The sequence below is a fragment of the Poecile atricapillus genome, chromosome 24 (assembly GCF_030490865.1).
Source record: "Poecile atricapillus isolate bPoeAtr1 chromosome 24, bPoeAtr1.hap1, whole genome shotgun sequence".
In the NCBI taxonomy this organism is placed as follows: Eukaryota; Metazoa; Chordata; class Aves; order Passeriformes; family Paridae; genus Poecile; species Poecile atricapillus.
The window spans coordinates 4,263,718-4,287,427 of NC_081272.1; the positions used below are offsets into that span (position 1 = coordinate 4,263,718).

The 23,710-nt window shown below is 52.7% G+C and overlaps 1 protein-coding gene across 2 annotated transcripts; it reads right to left on the reverse strand.

The window, feature by feature from the left end:
- Positions 1-63: 63 nt before the first annotated feature.
- On the reverse strand, positions 64-22,232 carry TFAP2E (transcription factor AP-2 epsilon). 2 transcript variants are annotated; one of them, XM_058856707.1, is made up of 8 exons: positions 22,085-22,232; positions 21,530-21,976; positions 21,185-21,236; positions 8,200-8,418; positions 5,562-5,790; positions 5,234-5,352; positions 2,133-2,274; positions 64-1,593 (listed from the first exon to the last, which is right to left on the reverse strand). In XM_058856707.1, exons 1-8 carry the CDS (start codon positions 22,109-22,111, stop codon positions 1,305-1,307), a joined length of 1,524 nt encoding a protein of 507 aa, XP_058712690.1. In that variant the 5' UTR covers positions 22,112-22,232; the 3' UTR covers positions 64-1,304. The 2 variants fall into 2 exon arrangements, with proteins under 2 accessions (XP_058712690.1, XP_058712691.1); XM_058856708.1 differs by lacking the exon at positions 8,200-8,418.
- Positions 22,233-23,710: the final 1,478 nt, after the last annotated feature.

Genomic DNA, 23,710 nt, shown 5'->3' on the forward strand with positions numbered 1-23,710 from the left:
CCCTTTTAAGCTACAACCACAGAGGCAAAGGATCCTTCTCACAAAGATGATGGAGGTGCTTTCTTCAAATAAAAAGAGGTTTATTAAGAGAATGAGAATGACATTGTAGTGTGGGTGTTGTACATCTATTGCAGCATTAAGAGAAACAACAGCAAGTACAAAATCCTGCAGAACTTCTAGAGTTATCATCATCACAGCCTAGCTTGTCCATGCTACGGTTTGGTGGATCCAAAACTTCATTCCCATTTCTAATGGCAAAAAATCCAAAGATTTTCATCTTTCAAAAGAAAAAACCCAACCCAAAACAAACAAACAAAAAAAACTAAAACAAAAAACCCAACTCAATTTGATATAAATAACTTGCACTGGACATTTTAAAACTTTCAGATTTTAATTACACATAAATAAATATATACAGATTTAGCAGTTCAGTTTGGCCTAGTTCAAGTTCTGCTCCTTGTGCTTTATTTACTGTTATTATTACTAATTTTAGAAACTTGTGTGCTGTTATCTGTAGGTTGTGGAGTTTTATTTAGTCCTGGGTTTAACTTCACCTGCCTTATCCCCAGCCAGGAGGGCAGCAGTCAGGGGGACTCCCCTCAGTCCTGCCCTGGGACTCATCAGCTGTGTGGTTGTTCCTGCCTCGTGCAGTGGCTTGGGGCTCCTCAGCCCACGGGAAAATCCACAGTGAGTCTCACTTTGAAGCTGTAAACAAAGCCTGGATCTGCTTTAAATCCACAGCAGTTCTGCCAGCAATTTTCCTTGGCCTGGCATCAGGGCTGGGCTGTGGGTGAGGAAATGGGAAGGTTTCCTGTGTGTTTGCCTCAAACCCAGCAGATAAATCCAGGTAGAGCCAGGGTTCCGTCCCCCTGCCCTCGGCTGCTCCTGCTCCTCCTGCTCTGGGTCTTGCACTGATGAGGCTTTTGCTCTTTCCTCTCAGTTTTTCAGTTGGAACAAATTCCTCGAGCACATAAGGATTTCACTAGGGGTTTCTTTAAAAGCAAAATAAAATCAAATTGCACATGACTTGGCTTCTTCCATCCATGTTACAAAAAAAAAAAAAAAAAAAAAAAGGCAAAACCCCAAAGCCGTCAGCCTGGCTTCTCTCAATCTCACTACGTTCATTAGCACTGTTTTCTTCTTAAATTCTTTAAGTCTTTTTTTTCCCTGTCTTTTCTTTGTTTGCTTTGAGTTTCCTCACATGTTTGAAGTCAGCAGTTTAGAAAACAGTGCACTGGGTCATCCTTCCCCCTGGAGCCATCGCTGGTGCCCAGGGAAAGCTCCCACTGGGGGAGGCAGCGCTGTTATTTCCGATGCTTCACCTCTTTGTCTGATGCTTTGGAGTCCCCGGTCGTGTGCCCGTTCCCTGTGCTGTTCATGAATATTTTATCCAGCCCTTTGAGGGACTCTACCAGGTAGTTCTGGAAGGCAGTGAGGGCGGCACAGATGGCCGGGCCCCCGAAGCCATGGGTTATTAGGCTGAAATGAGTCAAACAGCTCTGGACTCCAGGCTCCAGGATGAGTGAGGGGCGGCTGTTCCCCAGCGGAGAGCGATCCTGGGCTATCAGGTCTGCAAACTCCTTGCAAATTTGCCTGAAAAAGAGAGGTTTGGTCACTAGTGTGCATGTGGAGAGCTGCAGGACACAGTCATGGAATCATAGAACAGTTTAGGTTGGAAGGGAGCTAAAAGATCATCCAGTTCCAAACCCTCTGGTGTGGACACCAGGTTGCTCAGAACTTCATCCAACCCAGTATTAAATGCTTTCAGGCATGGGGCATCCACAACTTCTCTGGGTGTATTTTGGGGTTCCTTTCCTGCTTCCCACTTCTCCACTGGGAGATTTTTGGCTTTAGCCTGGAAAAAGCCCCTGAGTGCAGAACTGGAGCCACTGCTGCTGCTCCAGCTTTGAAAGGGCACATGAGGCAGTTCCAAAACGCTCCCCGGGGCTGGGTTATCCTCTCCCGTGCAGGAGCAAACCCTTCAATCTGTGCAGGCCGTTACCCCTTCTGGACACCTTCCTGCAGTGTGAGCCCATTTCTTCCCCACAGAAGAGCAAAGTTTGGGGGCTAATGCTGCCCTCCCAGGCTGCAGATACCGAATGCACCAGTGGCTTGTTGCCCTCTGTACTCACTTGGTAGCCAGCAGCATGTTTTTCCTGGTGTGGAGCTCCGTGGGGTCGGAGTGCTGCCTGCACAGGTACTCTGCCGCCGCCTTGGCCGGAAACTCGGTTTCGCAGACGTAGCCAAAATCCCGAGCCAGGTGAATAGCTTCACCTGCGAGAGGACAGAGGAACATCAGCACTGTGCCAACATCAGTGTGACAGGGAACTGGGAACTACTGCAGAGCTTTAGCCATCTCACTGTTGGGACTCAGTTCTGGTAGGACTGGGGCCCTTCCCTATCTCAGTGGCCACCCAAGAGCTCTCCCCACCTTCATCTCTTGCTGCAGAAACACCACTGAGTTTCTTATTCCTATCTGTAAGGCAATTAGTCTGTGTGGGCCAAGTGAGCCAGTGTCAGCTCTAAACAGCAGCTGCATTCTTCCTTTACTACCTTTTACAAAAGCATCAAGACACTGCTGGCCTTGGAGCAGGATGAGGTGTGACTCTGGGCACCTGCTGCAAAAGGAAGAATAGCAGAGGTGTTTCTTACTTGGGAACATCCCCTGCTGCATCTTTCCCTACTTCTTCACAAATTTCCTGCTTGGCCTCTCCAAACTGAGAAGAGATTGAAAGGGAGACCAGAGGGTCAAAGAGTGACCTCAGCCTCGTGACTGCTGGACAAGGCAGGGCAGGAGGAAGGGGCAGGAGGAAGGGGGTTACATCCCCCACAGTGCCCGAGGGCCCTCAGGCTGGACGTGCAGGCAGCGTATCCATCACTCCGTGGAAATGCCCACCCATTGATGGAATTGATCCATCTTCAGGCATCCCCGTGGAAATAATCAGAGCTGATGGCAATTGATCATCCCCAACACCCGAAATCCCAGTCGGGCAGGCAGAGCTAATTTGCCTTGCCCCCCTGCTGCTCACACGTATTAGGCCATCCATCCTAATAGCATTAACCCAGATCCCATCCCAGCCTGCCTGGCTCCTGGAGCTCAGTCTGTGGACCCCTGTTACAGGAAAGTGTCTCTGCTTCCCACATAACAACAGTACTTCCCACTTCATCTCCTCCTCCAGGGAAAGAGCAAATAAGGTAAACCTAAAGAATCAGAATTGCAGTTGTTTATGCGTTAAAAAACAGTCAGAAAGGAAAAACTGCTGAAAAACTGACACTGGGATAATAATAAAGAGCTGAGTGACCTCATGATCAGAGCCAGGGCTGGAGCCAGGATATAATTTCTTCCATGAGTGTGTGAGTGGCTGCACATTTTAATGTTTTTGAAGGCAATTTGGATCCTGGATTAGAGAGATGCCAGGGGGGACAGGGCACTCTGGCTTTAGTGTTAAAGACACATTGAGCCAGATCTTGAGGAGGAGAGGCTGCAGGAGATTGCACAGAGGGCCATGGTGGGCAGGGGGGCAGCAAGAGCCTGGCTGAGTGCAAACCTCCTTCCAAGAGCTTAGGGATGTTTCTGGAGAGGAAATACAGCCCTGCTGCTCCCCTGGGTCCAGGCTGGAGGTGCTGTCTTGCCCAAGGGAGGGTGAGTGCTTGGTATATGTGGTGAGGACTCCCAAGAGAGCTGTTTCTACCTGGTGCTCCCTGGGTTCTCCAGGAACATCCTCCCCTTCTGTATGAGTGGCTGTGGGTTGGTGTAAAAAAAAGTATTCCATTAGCACTCAAACACAGACACTGGTTCTTTTAAATAATTAGAATTTAGGAAGGCAGAGGGGAGAAAACAAATTAAGCCAAATCAGCAAACGTTCAGGAAAGAGTGTGTTTGGGCCAGAGGGGCACAAGCCAGTTTGTGTGTGCCACCTTCCTCTGGGTGGAACATCCCCTGCTTTCATCATGCTTACAAGCAGGAGGAAATTATATCCATCAAAGACACATGGCATCACTCCTATTTGCTATGACTGGGAAGCAGAAACCAAAACATCAGCAGCCACTTGAAATCAAACTGTACATTTCTTCCTTCCTTTCTTTCCTTCTCTTTTCTTTCTTTTATTTTCATGGAAATCAGCCTTTCATTCAGCACGAACCAACTGCCCTGAGTAACAACCTCCGCCTAATGAAGCAGGTCATTTAATTTGCTGTCGACAATGGAGATGATTTTCTATTCAGGATCCTCAGGCAGCTGCCTGCACCGCGCAGGCATGGACACAATGGATTCCTGAGCTCAGAGGGGGCAGAGCTGTCATTCCATTTGTTTGCATCCCTGTGTGCTTTTCTCCCAGGATGCAGAGGCAACATCATCATTTCCATGGTGGAGAGAAGTAGGAGGGGAGGAAGTAACTGAATTAGGCAGGGGCACCTCACATGTCTGGGCAGGGCTCTGCCTGCCAGGGCAGCACCTTTTCCATAGCTCTGAGGGTGGCTGCTACACACCTGAGCTCCACCTGCAAAACCTCAGAGCAGTTTGACATCTCCATGGTGTCTCACTCATTTCCTGGAGGAGGGAAGGACTTACATATGGGGCATTTCCTTTTTACAGGCACCATGATACGGACCTGAGCTTGGGATGCCACCCAAGGGTGGTGTGGTCGAAAGCTCCGCTGTGCCATAGGTGGCCTCACAGGGATGCAGAGCAGCTGGGAAATTCTTGGCAGCTTTATTCAGGCTTTGTTGTGTGTTTGGTGTCTGTGACCCAACTATTAAAACCAGCTCAAAGAAATGAGGGATACCTGAGCTCCAGCCAGAAGGATGCTCACAGTCCTGCTTGGCATCTGTGAGGATGCCTTTTCCATGGGCCACATCTGATCCAACAGAAATGGCTGAGTTTTGGAAAACAGACATGGAAGCATAGAGTTCTAGAATGGTTTGGGTTGGAAGAGACCTTAAGGATCATCCAATTCCAACCTCCTACCTTAGGCAGGGCAGCCATGCTTGGACATTTTCTTGGACATTTGCTGTCTTTGTTTCATTTGCATTCTGCTCACTGCCTTCCCAAGAGTCTGCTCATTTAAAAGGACACATCCTTGAATCAGTGTGGAGACTTACCCAGGGACATTGACATGCTCATTCAGTGATGACCACTCTGTATTTTAAGTGTTCTGGTTTGTGGAAAGCTGGAAATTAAGGGGTTGGAAGTTTCAGCACTCCACCCTCCATGGGAGCAGGGAGAGACTCTTACCTTCCACAAGGGATGTGAGCAGGGTGACGTTGGCAGCTTTGCGCCTTCCTGCAGGTAGATTTAGTCCAATTTTCTCTAACCTCTCCCTTAAACACCGGCCTCCATTTTTTGATTTGGCTCTGAAAAGAGAAAACAAAGAGGGAAAATAAATTTCCATGTAATTCATGTGAAAATAACCATAATCCTAGTTTAAGGTTTGAGGTTTGAAAGAAGAAAAAGCAGTAAAAATACTATTCCTTAATGTACCACACACCAGAATTTCTCATCTCTTTATCTGAGGTAAGAGCTGCTGCTGAACACAGATCTTGGGGCTCTTGGGGCAGCTTACCTGCGGAGCACCCCGCCGAGGAGAGAGGCGTTGAGACACTCGGGGGGCGAGAGCCTCCTCTGCACCTCCCCGACCGTCACCTTGTACTTGGAAGTGGAGCTGAGGAGAGAGAGGCGCCCGGGCACGGAGCAGAAAACCTCATTGGGGTTCGTGACCCCTCCAATCAGGCCGTCTTTGTTCATGGACAGCGTGGAGATGGTGGTGCCATTGGCCTTCGAGGGGATGGGCACTGGAGACAAGGAAGAGGGAGAGAAGAGGAGACCATGGCTGAGAGACCAGACTCTCTAGGCAGCAGCACAGATGCTGGGATGTCTAATTAGTTCCTTATTTTCCTCAATGAGAGAAGCGAGGTGGGGTGATGAAACCAAACTAAATAAAGGTTAAAGGAAAGGAAGAAGTCTGTACGCTGCCCTCGCCTGCGTTCCCACACCTCCCAGGCCAGCTGTAATTAAAGCCAAGGTTTGGGCTGGTTTTCTGGAAGGCTGAGGATTGTCTGCAGCATCGCTGGCTGGACATGTGACCAGCTGCCCTCCCTGTCCCCTCTGGGTGCTCTGTGGAGGTGGGTGACCGGGCAAAACATGGCTGGTCCTGCTGACAAGGATGCCAATCCTCTCCAGGGATTTCAGCTGCAGCCCAGCTCTGTGCCAGCACATGCTGCATCCCTCTGGGCAGAAATCAACCACCTGAGCCAACACCACCATTTCCTGTCCCAAATCCAGGAGCTGCTGGGCTGGCCAAGAGCTGTGCTTCCATGATATGCCCATGGGAACCAGGGGAAGGAGTTTCTTTGCCTTCAGTTCTGGGATTAGCCCCACAAATAGCCACAGCCCTAAACTTTCATCATCCCTGGCTTAAAGGAAGCTTGAGAAGATCAAACCCAATTAATCCAGCACAAACTTCCCTTTGCTTAATGGGAAAAAGTCAATTAACACAGGGTTAGGCAGGCACTGGTTACTGCAGCATCTCATTGGGCCTACAGCATCACACTGGGACAAAGGGGCTCAGTTTTCCCATTTGTCATTCCATAAGAAGTGTTCTTAGATACAATAAAGGTTTATAAGTTAAAATTGTGACTGAGACTTGTATTGAATCTCTTTGGCTTTTATGCTCTGAAATTAATAACCAATTTAACTCAGGGGGGAAAAAAAACAGGTTTTGAAAGAATTCAAAGATCATTTCAGCCCTGGCATTCTTTGTGCTTCTTCAGGAATGTCTGTTCCACAGTCAGATGGTTCCTGCAAGTAATGCAGCAGTGAATGACATGGTTTATAAAGGAAATACATATGCCCAAAATGAAACAAAAGCCCCAAGATTAATCAGGGAGGGTACATGGACTGGACCTATGAGGGGGTGTTTACAATCAGCATATTGTAAATCCAGCTCAACGACTTGCTAGCATGGCAATAAAAATCATCACATGCTACATAAAAATGACTCATGTTTTAAGACTAAGGGATGAATGGAAAGGAGCTGAAAGACATGAAGTTTCCTCCCAGCACAAAACTTGCACAAAGTCAGGGAGCAAAGGGTGGGATGCACCAGTGCCCTGCTGGAGCCTGTGGTCAGTGTTTGCCATGACTGAGGTTGGCTCAGAGCAGAACACACACAGGAACATCCCCCTGAGACATAGGAAACCAGAATTATTCAGAAGGAGCAGCTTCAAAGCTTTCTTCCACAGTCCCAGAACAGGTTAGGTTAGTCTCTAGGGGATCCCTTAAAATCAAAAGTCAGAGCATGGTTTGCAAATATCCGTGCAGAGCTGCTGAGGAGGGAGGCCCTGCAGGGTCCCAGCGATTGGGTTCTGCTGCAGAAAGGCCACCCCCAAACCAGACACCCCTGGAGAGCAGGTGTTGCTTGTAGTATCACAACTGCTGTGCTCTGTAAACTGGATTATATTTGGATACATCCGTGCATGCCTGCATTCATGCCGTGGCTGCGCTCAAGCCGCATGCGTGGCCGGGGACCTGTGCACCCGAGGGACAGCAGAGCCATGCAGGGAGAGGGATCGTGCCTCACCACACATCCATGGCACACGGCAGCTGGGGAGGAGGCAAACCCAGCTGGTACCAGTGTGGCTTAACACTGGAGCCTATGGAAAGCTGGGCTGGAGAACGATTGGACAAAACTCTGTGTTAGCCAGTCACCCCACAGGCAGTGACAGGGAGGCAAGGATGGTGTTGATGTGCAGCATGGAGACACAACACTCGGCAAACACATACTGGAGGTTTTAGGAATGATGCTACTGTCAGAAACAAAGCCCTGGAAAGCTGTGCCCTGCAGCCCACTGCTGTGAAGGGTAAAGCCCAGTTCTGTGCCACAAGCAAACCAGGCAGGCACCAGCACTGAGCGTGGATTTTGGCATTGCTCTTCTGGCTTGAAGCCTCAGCCAAGGCCACAACCCCATCACTTTGGGCACATGCAGGCGTGGGACAGGGCTCCTGTGTCACGTAGAGTTTGTGCCCTCAAGGGGCACACAGGATGGGAGGGAGGGACGGAGCAGGCGGCAGTGCTGGGAGCTGAGCCGGGCCCCGGAGTCCTGCAGCAGTGCTTCATCCATTAGACAGCGTTGCCTCAATACAACAAGAATAAACAAAGCCACATTCGCCATTAATCATGAATTATTGTTATTGAGCCTCACCTGCTGCTGTTTGCCTGGTCTGATCTGCAGCTTGTTTGCCCATAAACATGCTGCAGGAGGGAGACAAGCTACCATTAAAGCCTGACAGCTTTGTTTCCTTGGCTTTTGGGGAACCAAAATTGTCTCTTGTCATCTGAGTAAACCAAAAGTCCCCCTCGATCTTCAGTTGCTGCTTTCCTGTTCCCGCAAGCAGCAGGTGATCGGAGCACCTGAGCCAGCCTGCAGACAAGAAGGAAGCATGAGAGCGGTGCGGGCGCCCAGCACGCGGCCGACAGCCCAACGCCCCAGCGCCGACCCCCTGCGCCCTTCCAAGCCCAGCCAGGAAGCACTCAGTGCTGCTCCCGCTGCCTCCTGCCGAGGGCTCATCCCAGCTACGTTGCAGAGCAGCGACCCTTTGGAGCGGTGATGGGTCTGCAGGATGAGGTTTGAGGCTCTGAACAGCCCCAACATGAGTGGGGGGCCTGCAGTGTCATTGTGCCCGAGCGAAGGACCTGATACCCATGTGGTGCTTTGCAGCTGGGGATAGAAACGCCACATCACGTCACTGCACTCATTTGACACTCGTTTTTGCAGGGTAGGATATCACCTTTCCCGCAGTGACCCAGCTCTCCCCTAGCTCATCCCCCTGGCAGGAGCTTGGGCAGGCTCAGGTTCCACCCCTGACCATGGAAGATGCGCTTCTCAGCAGAAACTCATCCCAGAGGTGCTCGTGCATACAGTGACAGACCAACATGCTACAAAGGCTGGTGAGGAAGGGTTGGATGCTGGTGCCCAAACAAGCACCCCTCCAGCCCTGCCTGGTCAGTGGGATGGGGTACCCCTGGGTCACCCTGTCCCACCCCAGGAAGCTATAAATGGCAGGGCACAAATGGGAGTTTGGGTTGATTCAGCCAAAGAAAGGGGTAGAAGGAGACCTCAGACCTTTAACAGGTGCTCAGAGCACTCCTGGGGAGTGCAAGTCCTCTTTGTTATCTGTTCTTGTTATATATCAATTATGATTTATTGATGCTTGATTGCTTCACTCTGTCCTCCTAAAGATTTTTGGGTTTTTTTTCTCTTTTCCTAAACTGCCTGGCATTCCTGAGAGGGTTTTTCCCATGCAAGTGTTGTTTATTCAGATTAACCCTGCTACTTCTAAATCAGCAAATCCAGGTGAGCTTGGCTGCAGATTTCAAAAACTAAAGCCCCTGTGAAGCATTTTAACCTGCCTTGGGGATGCTGCAGGTGGGCTGGACACAGGTAAGCACTGGCATGGGTCAGAGGGGTCAGATCTGAAAGGGAAAACATATTTTGGAATAAAGTTATGCTGGCAGACCTCAAAGGGCTTCACGCGTTGCTGATCCTCAGCCCAGTGCTGGTACAGCACCAGCCACCAAAGCCATTAACTCACTCCTGACTCAAGCCAGCTCCTTAGTGCAGCTGGGGAAAATTGAGGCACACAGCAAGTTAAATGATTTACCACAGCTCAGGTACATGGGCATGATCTGTGTGTGTGCAATTCCAGTCTGTGGGAATGCCTTTCTAAGCAATCCAGGCTTTCAGCTATTGCCCAAGTGTTGGGAAGTGCTGGGCTACAGGCTGACTATGTACAGCTTCTGTTTCCATATCTCTGGATTTTCTGTAAGAAGCTGTGAAATCGAGCTGTTTGTCACCACATCAGCTTGGCTCCTGGTGCTGTGGTGGTGATTTGGAGAAGGTCAGCATGGCAGTAACAGGCATACAGCAGAATCTTGCTGAGTGTGGTAAGGAAAATGATCCTCATTTCTTCTGTACACCTCACAGGAGGTGTTTTCATCAGACTCAGCCTCTCACTCCAGCCTTGAACCTCACAGGGCAGGTGCCACTTGCAATCCATCATATTCCAGGTGTGTGCGAGCAGCAGTGGAGAGACCCAAACTCCCACGTAAGTTGCTTGCCTCTGTGCTTGTAGCAGGTACACGTGACTTCATCTTCCCTGTGAACCACAAAGTTTGTGATCTCCCATCTGAGGAGCCTTTTGTGTTGAGTCAGCTCTGGTTTGCCTTTTTAACGTACCCTGGTGTAACTGTCAGATGATGAACCTCCACAACTGCATTTTCTGTGGCTCAAAAAAACCCTGATGCAGAGGGAGAGTGATTTCAAACTAGTCCTGGTGTCTGAAACACCAAGGGCTTTATCCCTGGACTTTCCTGAGCTGGAGAACACCCTGCCAGCCTGGGGTTATGTCCTTGTGTCTGGCACTGCCAGAGCAGAATTGTGTTATGACACAGGACGAGCCACTATCCCAGTTTGGGCTTGACTGTCTCCAGGAACAAATTTCAGATGATAATATAATAATGTCTACCTGGGAAGGATGCTGTGATACCAAATTAAAACTTGCCAGTTAATCTCTGGTGAGAAATTTCTCCAGGAGAGAAGTCCTTAGGTGCTGAATGCAGCCAGGAGGAGTCGGTCCAGCACCTGAGCACAGGATGTGATGATGCCCCTTGGAGCAGGCAGTCAATGGCAAAAAGACAAAAGTCAAAGACAATTCCCATGAACAACAGGAGTCCTGATACCTCCAGCGATGCTGCAGGTGGGATGGGATGTCACAGCCTTGTCTCCCAGAGGGTCTTTTGGGAGACAGCTGGGAGAAAGATATAAACATGGCTGAATGAATTGCTCGGCTGTGATTCCAGTGAATGGAATAAGGAGCCTCATGCCTTCAAAGTGTCCCAAAAGAAAGCACAAAGTTTCTGCCACTTCTGTTCCAGCTTGCTGAGGTAGATCCTGTGGCTTTTAAGTTCCAGGAAGGAGCAAAACAAACCCATTCTTCAAAGGCTTTTAACTGGAAAACCTTGGAGGATTTCCTACTTTTGCCCAGTGAAATCCAGCATGAACCGATCGGCAGTCCTGCGCCTCTGCTTCCTCATCCTCCCTCTCCCGCATGGTCCGGGCTGAGGGTGCTCCATCCCTTAGCTCCTGCATTCCTTCTCCTTCTACATCTTTGTTCACCAAAGTTTGTGGGTGAAATCACCATTGTGATTCCTGGAAATGGACACTTTGATATGTAAATATTCAGTGAAGAAGGTGCAGCTGCAGCCCGGCTCAGTCTGGTGCGGGGATTGCCGGGAGCTGCGGGAGTCGGTGTCCGTGCTCAGGGCTGGCAGCAAACCAGCGACTTTTCGGTCTAAGGGAAAAGAAATTTTCCCTACAAGAAGAGAAAAATACGAAGTATTGACTCGTTTCCATAGGAGAAATGTGCTGCCTGCTTGCAAAATGATTTGTAAACAGGAAAATTTGTGGTACTTGGGAACTGAGTTGCTTACCGTAGTGTTATTTGTTCTGTTCCATTTCCAGCTGGAGCTCGGGGTGCTGTGAGGGGAAAAACAGGTCGAGAGGGAACACGCAAACCGCTGCTCGTCTTGCAAGTCTGTTTTCTTCTCTCCCCAGATAAACTACAGGTAAATTCTCTTCTTCGGTAAGGCGGAATCCCTGGATATCGGAGCTTTTATTGCAACATCCCTTTAAAAGTGGGAGTGCTCTACTGTTGAGGTTGCATTTTAAAGAGGTATCAGTGAATCGCCTTAGGAGACAACCTGGGACAAAGCAATCGCTCATCTTCAGCCACAACAGCGCTGTCTCCAGCCCCCCACCAAAGCCTCTCAGCCCCGTCCCTCTCCAGGACCGTGCCCCGGTCACCTCGGCTGCCTCGGGCGTCACTGCGGGACAGAGACCTGAGCCGTGCTGCCCGGCAAGGGGACACCTGCACCCTCCAAACCTGCCTCAGGTGCCGAGATTTTGGTTCCACGACTCTGCAGGTGCAGCGATGACAGCCCCAAACCCCCCGGTTTGTTCCCTGCCCGGGGGTCCCGCTGATCTGAGCCGCCTCGGGCCAGCAGCGGGGAGAAGCTCGGGCTGATGGATATTGGTGTGCGGCCCCTGATGAAAGTGCTGCAGAGAGCTGAGGGATTGCTGTTGTCTTCTGGGAAGAGCTGTCAGTGAGCTCATCTAACCTTCATTTGAATGTCTCTGATGTAAATTCTAAGATGGAGATACATATAAAAAATATATCTGGATGTGGGTATGAGCCAGGGGCAGCTGCTCCCGCCGTCCCTTTAAAAGCCCTTTTCAGGGAGAAGGTACTGCAGAGTTCAGCTGCTCCAATTTCCTGATGTTTCAGCAGAGAGGTATTTATTGGTGGTCCAGGGAAGGAGGTCAGAGCCATCAGCTGTATTTCAAACTCGAACTCTGTAATTATCCTCTCTTCCCAGAGGGGATTATACAGGTACTCTCTTTATCTTGAATGCACAACCTGAACCAAGTCCCCTTGTCAAAGAGCCTCTCTAGGAACCACCATCATTGGCCTTTTCAAATGGAAGGATGGAAAGAATCTTAGTTTTATCGGTGGATTTTCGAGATCGCTGAGTTCTGATAGGGAAATTAATCTCGGACCCTTGGAAGAGAGCAGGTATACAACCTCAAACTATTCCCATGAGAAACCTAATCAGGAGAGGTCCCATGCCTATGCAAAACTCCTATATTTAACATTTTGTTTCCCATGCAAATCTATTCACCGGGTTGGGAAAGAAATATGAAGTTGCCATGTGATATTAATTCCATTTTTCATTCTGTACCTCTGTTTGACCCAGTGAAACCCCAACCATGTGTCACTGCAGGTGTCTCCTGGGGAGCTTTGGGATGGATCACTGGAGCAAGAAGGGTCAGACTACCCCAAATTCATGGGTACAATTGGTGTGGTTAACATGGTCCCTGCTGAGTACGTTGTGCTTTGATAGGAATGGCCAGCTGATATAATATTAAAATTTACTCAGACCCTGTGCTCCTGCAGGACTTGGGACTGGGATTAGAAAGTGCTTTGCAATTGATAATTTCAGCTAGTGCATTTTCCTGCTTCACCATTCTCAGATATGCTGTTGTTCAGAATAGTTTCTCCGTTTTTTGGAAACTGCTCACAATTAATTTGTGGTGAGTTCCCACATTTCCTTTCCATGCTTCATTTCATGGAGTGAATCCTGCTGTTTGGGGAGCCCTGATGTCACAGCCTGAGCAGTAACCGCAGAAACACTTCACTGGAAAGCACCAAACATCAATGATTAAAATGTCCCCCCTAAACAGTAAAACTCAGGTATCTGAACCTTTGAAGGGAATGAAGGAAAATTATTTGAGTTCTGCTTTTGAGTGACTAAGTGTTTGGAGATATTTCCTGGTTTGGAGATATTTCCACCCCAATGCAGCAACTTCATTGGAGAAGTCAGCTTAGTCTGGTAATTCACATTATTTCCCTCCCCCTTCATTCTAAATTACTTTTTCTGAGTCGGCAGCCATGCCCTTCCATATCTACATTAGAAAATTAACTATTTCAATTTCAGTTCAATTACTGAATAATTATTTAAAATTCAGTTCAAATTCTGCCCGTATAGAATTCATGTTTCACAGCACAAACCAAGCAGGTTTAGAAACAGGAGGCTAGAGAGCCAGAGGATTTAAGCCAGAGAAATTGGAAACCCACACTGCTCTATGCTGACACCAAGGGAAGTTCCCCATCCAGTGTCACCCCTGGCTGTGCTGCAGCAAGGGCTCCCAGTCCCACACACTCCACAACTCTGTCTGTAGCATCAACCACCCCAACTTTACTCCTTCAGCAGCACAAACACTTTGGCACTCAGTCTATGAGATCTTTATGTGTTTAAACAGTTTAATCCATTTCACAATGATATGCATGAGAGATTTTCCCTGTATTCCCTATAGATGAATTTGTGTGGCTGGGATCTCCATAAGCTGAAAGGGGAGAACAAAGCTGTGACATTGCGGTGGCCGATCCCATGGAAGCTGCTGCGATGTTCCTGTCAATTTGTTAAATCTGTTCAGGTTGTTGAAGGGCGAAAGACCATTCAGTAAAGATTAGACATGAATAATAATAGAAAAAAATTTTCCCTTCATACTGAGCTCACTGCCAGCCTGGCAAGCTGGCGGGGTTTTAGTATGGGTCTGACCGCAGCAACACGAATCTCTCGGTTCAGCGGCTCCTCTGGAGCTGCCAGCTTGTCCAGGGATCACTCTCGGGACAGGCACTGCTCACCCACTGTCACAGCAAAAACAGCTTTTCCTTTTCCTTGCTCAGATGCCCTGGGTTGTATTGGTGAGACAATACACTGCCTGACAATACCTGTGGTGATGGCTTTTCAATGGCTGCCCCATCTCTTGCTAACTGGGATATTGCGCTGGAAACCTCCCTAAGATGAGATCCCGTGCTTGCACCTCTCCAGCCCTGGGATGGTGGCTCTGCTTTCTCCCGTGTGTGGACACCTTGGGGCTCCCAGCAAGCCCTGGGGACACCACTTGTTCCCTGGGACCTGTCTGACCAGTCCGGAGGGAACAGGGCCTGACCCAATCCCTCGCTCCCTGGCGCCTCGGCACTCTGGTGACTGATGCCAGATAAATGCCTGACAGAGGGTGGGGAGACTCAGCCCGCCTGGAATCCCAAGCATGCACCACAGACACTGCGGTGGATTTTTAAGCCACAAAGGTGAACCTGCTCCCGGCTCCCCTCATCCTGCTCCAAACCCCAAGCTCCTGCCATGCTGTGTTTTGGAGCTGTTTAATTGCAATGGGTACCTTGGGCTCGTTTCTAGCAATTACCTCTCACTCCCATGTGCTTCTCTGCCCTTTCTACCCAAACCACAACACTTCTCACCAAAGGGAAGGCAATACCCAGGCACGGCGAAACTGGGTTGGGGACAGGCCAGGGAGATGAGAGCAGAGCACGCAGCAGCTCCAAGCATCACATCCAGATTTGCTAATTAGTTCCTCCATTAAGAATTAAAATAAACAAACAAATGGAAGGACAGCAAGAATGAGTAATTCCCTGGATCACACAGGAAAGGGTGGGATGGTTTAGTGGTTAGAGTGCTAGTCTAGGACTTCAGAGAACCTCATTTAGGCTCTTTGAATAATTAAGAGAGATTGCAAACATTTTTTTTTCCTAAGATCATATATCTTGGAATATTATTAAACTGGGAGGAATAGTCCATGTTTGCCTCTGCTCTGCTGCAGGTTTAGTGTGTCCCTGGGCTGGAGTAACACAGATGGGTCCCTATGGGTCTTGCCTCTGTCTGTGCTGCTGTGGGTGTGTCCTGATGGACCCCAGTGAGGCAGGTACCTGTGCTGTCACACAATTTAAGATCTTGACACCTCTTCCTTTGCAGGGACAAACACAACAGATGTCACCTAGCCAAGGCTGTCTGGCTGCCAATCCACCTGTGGATGAAGTAACCCCTGTGGGAGCCAGGGTAGTGATGTGACAGTGGCCATCAAACTGCAAAAATGCCTCATAGCCCCCAGAATGAAGGGAAAGGTTCTCCAGAGCAAGCCCAACATGTCTGTGCTTCTCACTCAGTACTGTCCATGGAGAAGCCTCATCTGGGGTCTCCCTCCCAAAGCAGAGGTGCTGCTGCTTTGGCTCAAGCCACATGCCAAGAAACAACCCAAGCTGGCTTTCCTGAACCTACCCTTTAAGAATTGCTCTTTATTTCTAACAAAGAAAAAAATTAATTTAAAAACATCTAATTAAACAGTAAGTCATGACAAGGTACATGAAACTTGGAGATAACACATGCCTGGGAGGCACTAGGGAGGTTGAGACAAAGCCCAGTGTGTTCACCAGTACCCGCGTGTGTTATCTCACATGAACACACACCTGGGCTTATCCTGGTGTAATTATAGGACATTAAAAATATAATTTTAATGGAGGAATGGTGATCTGGATGTAGTTCAGAGTGAAAACTTTCTTTTTAAGTTTCTCTGTTTGATTAGTAGGTGTTCCTGCTGCGCACCCTGTGCGCACGAGGGGGAAGCGCTGGGACTGGGAGGTGTGACTGTGTTTTGAGGAACGCTGCTCTATCTCCCTGTGTGTGCAAGGGCTTGTCGAAACTTTAAAGCATTCGTGAGCAGCACTAAGGCAGCAAAACTTCCAGTCAAGACCCAGCTTGTCCCAGGTGAGCCCCTTTTCCTACTCAGGCAAACTACTACTGCAGATGAAGCTGGAGAGAGCTAGGAGGGCTCCCCAGCGAGCCCAGCACCCTGCAGCTGACTGGAAGCCAAGTACCTCCACCCACGGCCCTGGACAGTCCTATAAAAGCTGTGTCTTCGCAGCCCCAGGTGTTTTACAGGATGATCTCATTTATTACCTTGCTCGTCACAGGAAATGATGTTTATCTAATCTACCATTCTTTCAGGATTTCTTTTTTTTCCCTGCCACATCTGGCTTCTTACATTTCTTACAGCTCAATTCCTCCTTGCACCAAAACAAAGGAGAAATGGCACTGCTGCCATCATGTCAATGTCCCAGTCCCACCAGCTTGAGAAGAAGCTGAGAAGCTTCAAAACCTGGAGTTTGCATGCGGTGGGGAGTGGATCTGAGGATCTCAATCTTAATCTCCCTCCTCTGCCGCATTCCTTAGTAGTGACAGCTACTTCTTGCAATATTCCTGACTGTGGGCTCTGAGGCACAGCTTTCCATCTGTCTGTCCAGTATCCAGCCAAACAGGTCCACATTCCTGAGCAGAAATGCTAGCACTGCCCCTCGGAGCGGCTGGAAAGCCTCGGATGGAAATTGGAGCAAGTCACAAACATGAGGGACGGCAACAGCAGGCAGATCCACAAAACCAAGGGACCAGTGGCAGCACCAGATCCACAAACCCAAGGCACGGTGGCAGGACCAGATCACACTGGCCCAGTACAGAGCCCGGGGATGTGTGCTGTGCACGCCTGGGTGCCAGTGTGAGCCCATGCTGGTCACACCCTGCTCTGTCTCTACTCCAGGTTGTAAAATGCCACAGCCAAAACTTGTGCCCGTGAGCGGGTGCACCAGGCCCTGTGGCTCACCCTGCTCCCTCTGTCACAGGGCTCCAGCTCACTCCAGCCCACCGCCGGCAGGACCCCGGGCTGCTCCCGCACCCCAGTGTGTCCCCGGTGCCAGGGAAAGAGATTCGTTTTTTTTTTTGTAATAAAAAGGCTCTCTCAGAAGCTTTCTGCTGATCCCAAAAGGATGTGAAAGCAATAAAACCCCTCCTTTTTTTACAACCAAGCTGCAGGATTTTTTGCTACTGAGCACAATGACCTAATGCTTGATTTCATAACCAGAAAGTTGCACCCTGCACCAGGAGCTCAGGGCTTGCTGAGTTTTATGTCTGAATTTTTAATGCTGATTTTTATGTCTGGAGGGTCTCACAGACAGACCTCGGTAGCTGATCTGGGCATCTAAACAACAGGGAAGCAGGTGAGTGGAGAAGAAAATACCTGAACTGCTGTAGACTAAAGCAGCCAGAGCCCCAACTAAACTTTTCCTGAGCTAATTTTAATATTTTCCCAGTCTAATGTATCCCTGGTCTTATATAAATATTTGGAAGGAAAAGTAATAATAATAATAATAATAATAATAATAATAATAATAATAGTAGACCCAACCACAAACAAAACAACAACGAAAGAAAGACATAGAAAACAATTTCTGAAATACTTTGGGGAAAAAAGGGAGAATGAACAAACAGAGGTCCAAGATATCCATTAATGTTCTGCTGCCCTATCCAAAAATTTATCCATTTAATTCCCGAACAAAATCTATCGTCCCGTTTGTTACAACAACACGAGGCGGGGGGGAAAACGCATCCTCTGCTTTTCAGAGCTATCAGATCTCTCCCTGCTCCGAGTGAAATCCCAGCTCACACACCGCACCCCACAGCCAAACTGGATCCTCTCACCGGGGATTTCCCGGTACCCCGCCTCACTCGGCGCCTCCAGCCCTAGGGATCACCACGGTGATAACGAACCGGAGCCAGTCCCGAAGGCAACGGTGGAAATGGGTATCGGAACGCCTGTTTCCAGCCGGGATCTGCCTCCCTGGGCTGCACCCGCCGGGACCCGGCTCCCCCCGGAGCGATGCGGGCACCGCGCAGCCACCGCCGGGACTGAGGGATGGGGGTCCCGGGGCGGTCCCCCGAGCCCTTGCTGAGGCGAATGCCCACTTTTCCTCTCTGCTTAATTCGGGGTTACCTGCAGCCAAGGGGACAGAGCGCTACGGGCTCGAGAAAACACTTGGAGGGGAGAGGGTGGCAATGCACCGCGTCTCCGAGATACCCACAAAATCCCTGGAATTTTATTAATGGCTGGAACCGTGGAAGTTTTTTTCAGGAGGAAAAGGAGGGAAAACAGACACGCAGTCAGGGATGCTCCCACATAGCGCTCCGAGGCACAGAGCAGCATTTTCCCCGCGCCCGCGGCAGGGTCCATCCGTGCGGGGGGACATCGGCAGTGATCCCCATCCATGGGGATGGCCCCGAAATCCCGGGATACGGGACAGGACAGGCTGCGGAGACAGCGCGGGGATGCGAGCTCTTCCCTCCTGGTCCGGGCTCTTTCTGATGTGGGACTAAATGCGACTTCAAGGACAGGAGTTAAAAGGGAGATTTGGGGATTTGGGACAGGTGATTAATATTTTTTTGAACCAGGACAGCAGGTCTCGGCAACTAATTAGGAGAGATATATCTGTTTTCACACGCAAAGATTTCTATCAGGTTTCTGTCTGACGGCCATTCCGTCAGGTATTCCAGGATTAATCGGTATTTGGGATCTCGCTGCGATTTAGGACAAAACTGCGCTTTTTAGGGTTTACCCTCGCTCCCTTCAGAGAGGGGATCCTCGAGTCCTGCTGTTCAGCCGTCCCCTCCGGCACTTTCTGCCCGGGACCCTCCGGGAGCTGCCTCAGATTGTTTTAATTTAATTTTATTGTTCCTGGGGTGTCATTCACTCTCGGGGACCCGGGCTCGGCTCTGTTAGCTCAGAGCTAACAGAGCCAGGAGTGAGAACGACCACGTTTTATGCATTCTAAAATATTAAATAAAGCCGAATGTAAAGGAATTCATTCCCCGGGCCGTGTGGAGGGCAGAGGCGTTTGATCCGAGATTCCCGGCTGCAGCTTCCATAATTCCTCACATTTCTTTTGAGCTGAACTCGGCCGGTTGGGAACTTCCAGGGGCATGGAAAGGGGAGTGTGGCCATCGGCTCCAGTCCCCGTTCTCCCGATCCCCGATAGCGGGGTGGGTGACGGAGCCCCCGCTGCTGCCGCCGCTTCCAGGAACCCGCGGTTGGCTCCGTCCCGCCGCTTCCAGTGTGGCTGCCCAATTCCCCCCACAATCACACTCTTGGCTTTGGATTTATCGATTTCTCCAGCGGACACGGAACTTCGCGCTCCAAACACAGGAAGAATAATAGAAAAAAATTTAAATAATAAAAAAGAAGGAAAAAACAGGGATGGAAATATATATTAATATTAAAACAAATTTAAAATTCCCAAACAAGAACGGGCGTGGAGGAGCAAGTGTCCGTGAGCACAGGCATTGTGGTCGAGCTCTTTGCACCATTCCCACCCTCAGCAAGAGATATTTTAATTTTATTTTTCTTTTTTTTTTTTTTCTTTCCAAGACTAGAGGACGAGAGAATCTCCAAGGGCAAAAACCAGGCACTAAACAACGACAAATCCTCCCGACAGGAGACAAAAAAATTCTAAGTAATGGCGCTTTCGGAAAAAAAGAGAAGAAAAACCCGAACGAACCACTTTAACTCCAACCGAACTTCCAGACAAACATCCTCACTGCGAGGTGTTTCCCGGGGGTTCCGGGGTGCTCCTGCCTGGCCCAAGCCGCGAAGGTACGGTCGGTGCCAGCCCACGCACCTCTCAGATTCTTGCAACCATTCCTCACACCCGAATGTTTAATGAAACGCCTCTCTAGCGTTCTGATTAAAGCTCAATTAATGCGGGTCATTACTGTCCCGCTGAAAGCCGCGTGCTGATAGAACAGCCTTTTCTAAGGAAAGGGGCTGCGGCGCACCGGGAGCGCCGCTTCCCCTGTGAAACGACCGGTGGCAGCTGGGGAAGAACCTCACGATTTTTCGTGCAGTTATCGGGGATCGGCTACGGCCGGGACTAGCACCGGGACTGCGGGGCCGTAGCACGCACCGGCCCAAGTTACCGACCCTCCCCGGTGGTTGTGGTTCCGTTCGCAAAGAGGGTCGGCGGTTAAACGCGTCCTTCCCATCCACATATTTCTGTAAAAAATCGCGGGGAGAAGCCAAAAGCAGTGCTGGAATATTCCATAGTAGGGATCTCCCCGAGCACCGCGCTGGAAGCTCCCGGGGCCCCCTCCTCGTTCTCGCAACGCCTCGGCGGAAGGTTTGGTACAGAAATATATTAGGGAGTTGAGCTGTTTTACTCACCGGTTCTTTGGGACGTGGGGGACTGGTCAGCGTGCGGGGCAGAACCGGACTCGGGAGACCCCTCTGCCCACACCCCCGTTCCTCCCCTCCTGTCCCGGAGCGAAACCCCGGTTCTGGAGCGGCAGAGGGGCGGTCTCCGCAGACATGGGTTTTACCGAGGTCGGGACACTCCCGGCTGCAAGGACGGGCAGCACCGGCCCCAAAGCCGCGCTACTTCTCGTCTCCGTTAAACGCGTCCTTCCTCTCGGTACCAGCGCCGCCGAACGGGCCCGATCCGCCGCGGTCCGGGCCGGTGTGAAGCGGTTCGCGAGCCGCGCTGCCTCCCGCGCCGCCAGGCTCGGGGCTCCGACCCGGAGCACCGGGAGCTGTCGCCGAGCGCGGCCGGGGCATCCCCGGGCTTTCCACGCAAACCCTACGCGGCCGCCGGCGGGGTGGGCCCCGGAGCTCCCCGACAGCAGGGTTCGCCCGTCCGGGCCCTTCGGTAGCGGGAAGGAGCGGCGGCCGCGGTACGCCCGAGGGAGAGCAGCGGGCCGGGGGACAGGTCAGCGAGCTGGCCAGCCGGGATCCGCCGCTTTCGTTTTGGTCTCGCCGGGGACAGCAGCGAGCCCTTCCCGACGAGCGGGGGGCAGCCCCGCGGGACGGCGGACGCGGGGGGACCCGACGCTGGGGAACTCCGAGGGCAGGAGCAGGGCCCGGTCCGGTACCGCTTTCCGCTGAGCCGCCGCGCTCTTACCTTTCTTGATGACGGACTGATCGAGCAGGTTCATCCCGCCGTCGTCCACGGCCTGAAAGCACCGAGGAAAGAAACTTCAGCTGGCTCCGGGCACCGGCTGCTCGCGGCGCGGAGACAGCGCGGCCGCGACCCGATCCACCCGGGGGCCAGAAGGAATTCTGAGGGCACAAGCGAGCCCCAGTAATGGGGATCTCCGGCCCGGTGTTTCTGCTTGCCCGGGGGTACGGATGCCGTGGGACCCGACTCGTCCCGGCCGGGAGTCCCCGGTCGCACACGCAGAGGGATCTAGCCCCATCCCCGTGCAACCAACCCACTCCGGGCACCGTCCCGGTGCTCCCTTCGTACCTGGATGTCCTCGAGGCCGTGGTGGCCGAGGCCGTGGAGGCCCAGCGGGCCGTCGGCCAGGCTGTGGCCGCCGTCGGGAAGCCCGTGGAGCAGGCGAGGCACGGAGGGGTACTCGCGGCGGGGGTCGAGCCCCAGGGCCCGGTGGGTCTGCGAGAGCAGCCCCGGCTCGTCCTGCCGGCCGCGCTGCGGGGGCCAAGCCGGCTGCTGATGCTGGTGCAGAGGGCTGAGCGCCGCGTACGGGTCCGCCAGGTGAGGGTAAGCGGGCTCCTGGCCCTGCGGGTAGGGCAACGGCGGCTGCGGGTACGGCGGGGGAAAGTAGGGAGGCTGGAAGTCGGCGGCGGGCGTGTGGCAGAGCGGCGGCGCCGAGCCATAGGGCGCCTGGTTGAGCGAGGGCAGCTGCGGCAGGCGGGCCCCGGCCGGCGCCCCGGGCAGCCCCTCGGCGCGGTCCTGCAGCGGCGAAAACAGCAGCGGTGAGGCGGGCACGGACCCCCGGCCCCAGCCTCCGACTCCCCATCCCGTCCCGTCCCACCTCACCCGTGCTCGTCCCGCACTCACCATGCCCGGGTAGCTGTGCACAAGCATCGGTGCGGGCCCGCGGCAAGCCCCGGGCGGGCCGGGCCCCGGGGGTGCCCCCGTCTCCGCCCCTCTATCCCGCCGGAGCGGCGTCTCCCATCGCCCGCCCGCTCCTCTGCGCCGGCCCCGACTCCATGCACGCCAGTTATAGCGGCGGGGGCGCGCCCGCCGCCCCGGGAGCGCGCGTCAGAGCACGGGGACGGGGACGCGCCGCCCGCTCCCGCGGGGCCCCGAAGGCTCCCGGCAGCGGGCGCGGCGGGACGGCGGCGGGAGGCGGCCGGGGCGGGGGCGAGGGGCACCCGCCGCCCCCTGGGAGCGTGGCTGGTGCTACCCCCGCGCCGTCGGGCGGCCTCGGTCCCCTGTCGCACGATACAGCACAGCCTCCCCCCGGTGCCACCCCGGGACCCCCCGCCCCGGGCCGCGCCGCCTGAGAGTCCTGTCGCGGAGCACCCCGGGCCGCACCGGAGAGCGAGCCCCGAGGGTCGGGAGAGCACAAGAGGGCGGGCGGGCTGCGGGGCCGTGGCGATGCTCTGCGGTTTGACTTTATTAGCCCGAACCGGGTGCGGGGCCTCTCAAGGGAGCGCTGCGGGAGCCCCAGCGGCAGCTGCGACCTTCCGCGAGCGCAGTGGGAGCGGGGCCCGGGGCCGGTCCTGTCGGGAGAGCTCGGGGCTCCTCCCGGGGCGCTTCACCCTCCTCCCCGACGGGGACCAGGGAGCTGCATCCCGGACTGGACACAGCGAGAAGTGTCTGGGGGTGCTCCGGGCCTGGCTCCCTGCCCGATGAGATGGGCGGGAGGATGAGCGCCGGGTGCAACAGAGCGAGGGGAAAACGGGGAGCACCGACGGGCAGCATGCCTGCCCCTTCGCCCTCCTCCATCCCTCCCTCCGCCTCTCCATGCCTCCCTCACACTCTGAGCCCTCCCTCCGGGACAGGATGGGGCGGGCCCGCAAGGCCGGGTCCCTGAGCGCGATACCGGGCACCGGACACCAGCGGTGCGAACCGGGAAGACGACTAGCGGCAGAGTGACCCCAGTGACATCCCCCCTTTCCCCGATATCACGGCCACGCGGGTCCCACGGCGGAGCGGAGATGCCCATCCGCACGGGCACATGCACACACTCGCCCGCTCTCACACCCCGCCACGCACCCGCGGCACCCGGACACCGCGGTCACAGCTCCCCGCGGCCCACGGGCGCAGTGGCCGGGCTGTGGGGTGGCGTGTCCCCGCGGGTCCCCGCGGTCTCACCGTGCCACCCGCAGGGTGCCGGTCGCCCATCGTTGGGCGGGACGTTCCATTGGCAGCGAGTGTTTTACGTGGAGCGGAGCACAAACGCTTCACCCCCAGCTGTAACACGCCGTGCTCTGTGATCGACATCAACAAACACAACCCCACACTGCAGTTAATTTAATTCCACTCTTCCCGCCCGGAGCTACAGCTCCTTTCATTTTCATTTTTCCTCTGAATTCCCACAACTCAGACCTCTTTGATTTCCGGGTTTAATTAACAATGCTCATTAAATGAATTTTTATTCATTTCTTTTAATATTACCCTGCCACCTGTCTTTAGGAGGCAAGGGCTGATCGTTTATTCTAATTTATTTCTGTTAAA

Coding starts and splice junctions, on each gene's coding strand:
- TFAP2E (XM_058856707.1), bottom strand. CDS start 22,111: ATGCTTGTGCACAGCTACCCGGGCATG. Junction 2,275..5,233: donor GCTCACATCCCTTGTGGAAG/GTAAGAGTCTCT, acceptor GTCCTCTCGCAG/GTGAAGCTATTCACCTGGCT. Junction 1,594..2,132: donor AACATGCTGCTGGCTACCAA/GTGAGTACAGAG, acceptor TCTCTTTTTCAG/GCAAATTTGCAAGGAGTTTG.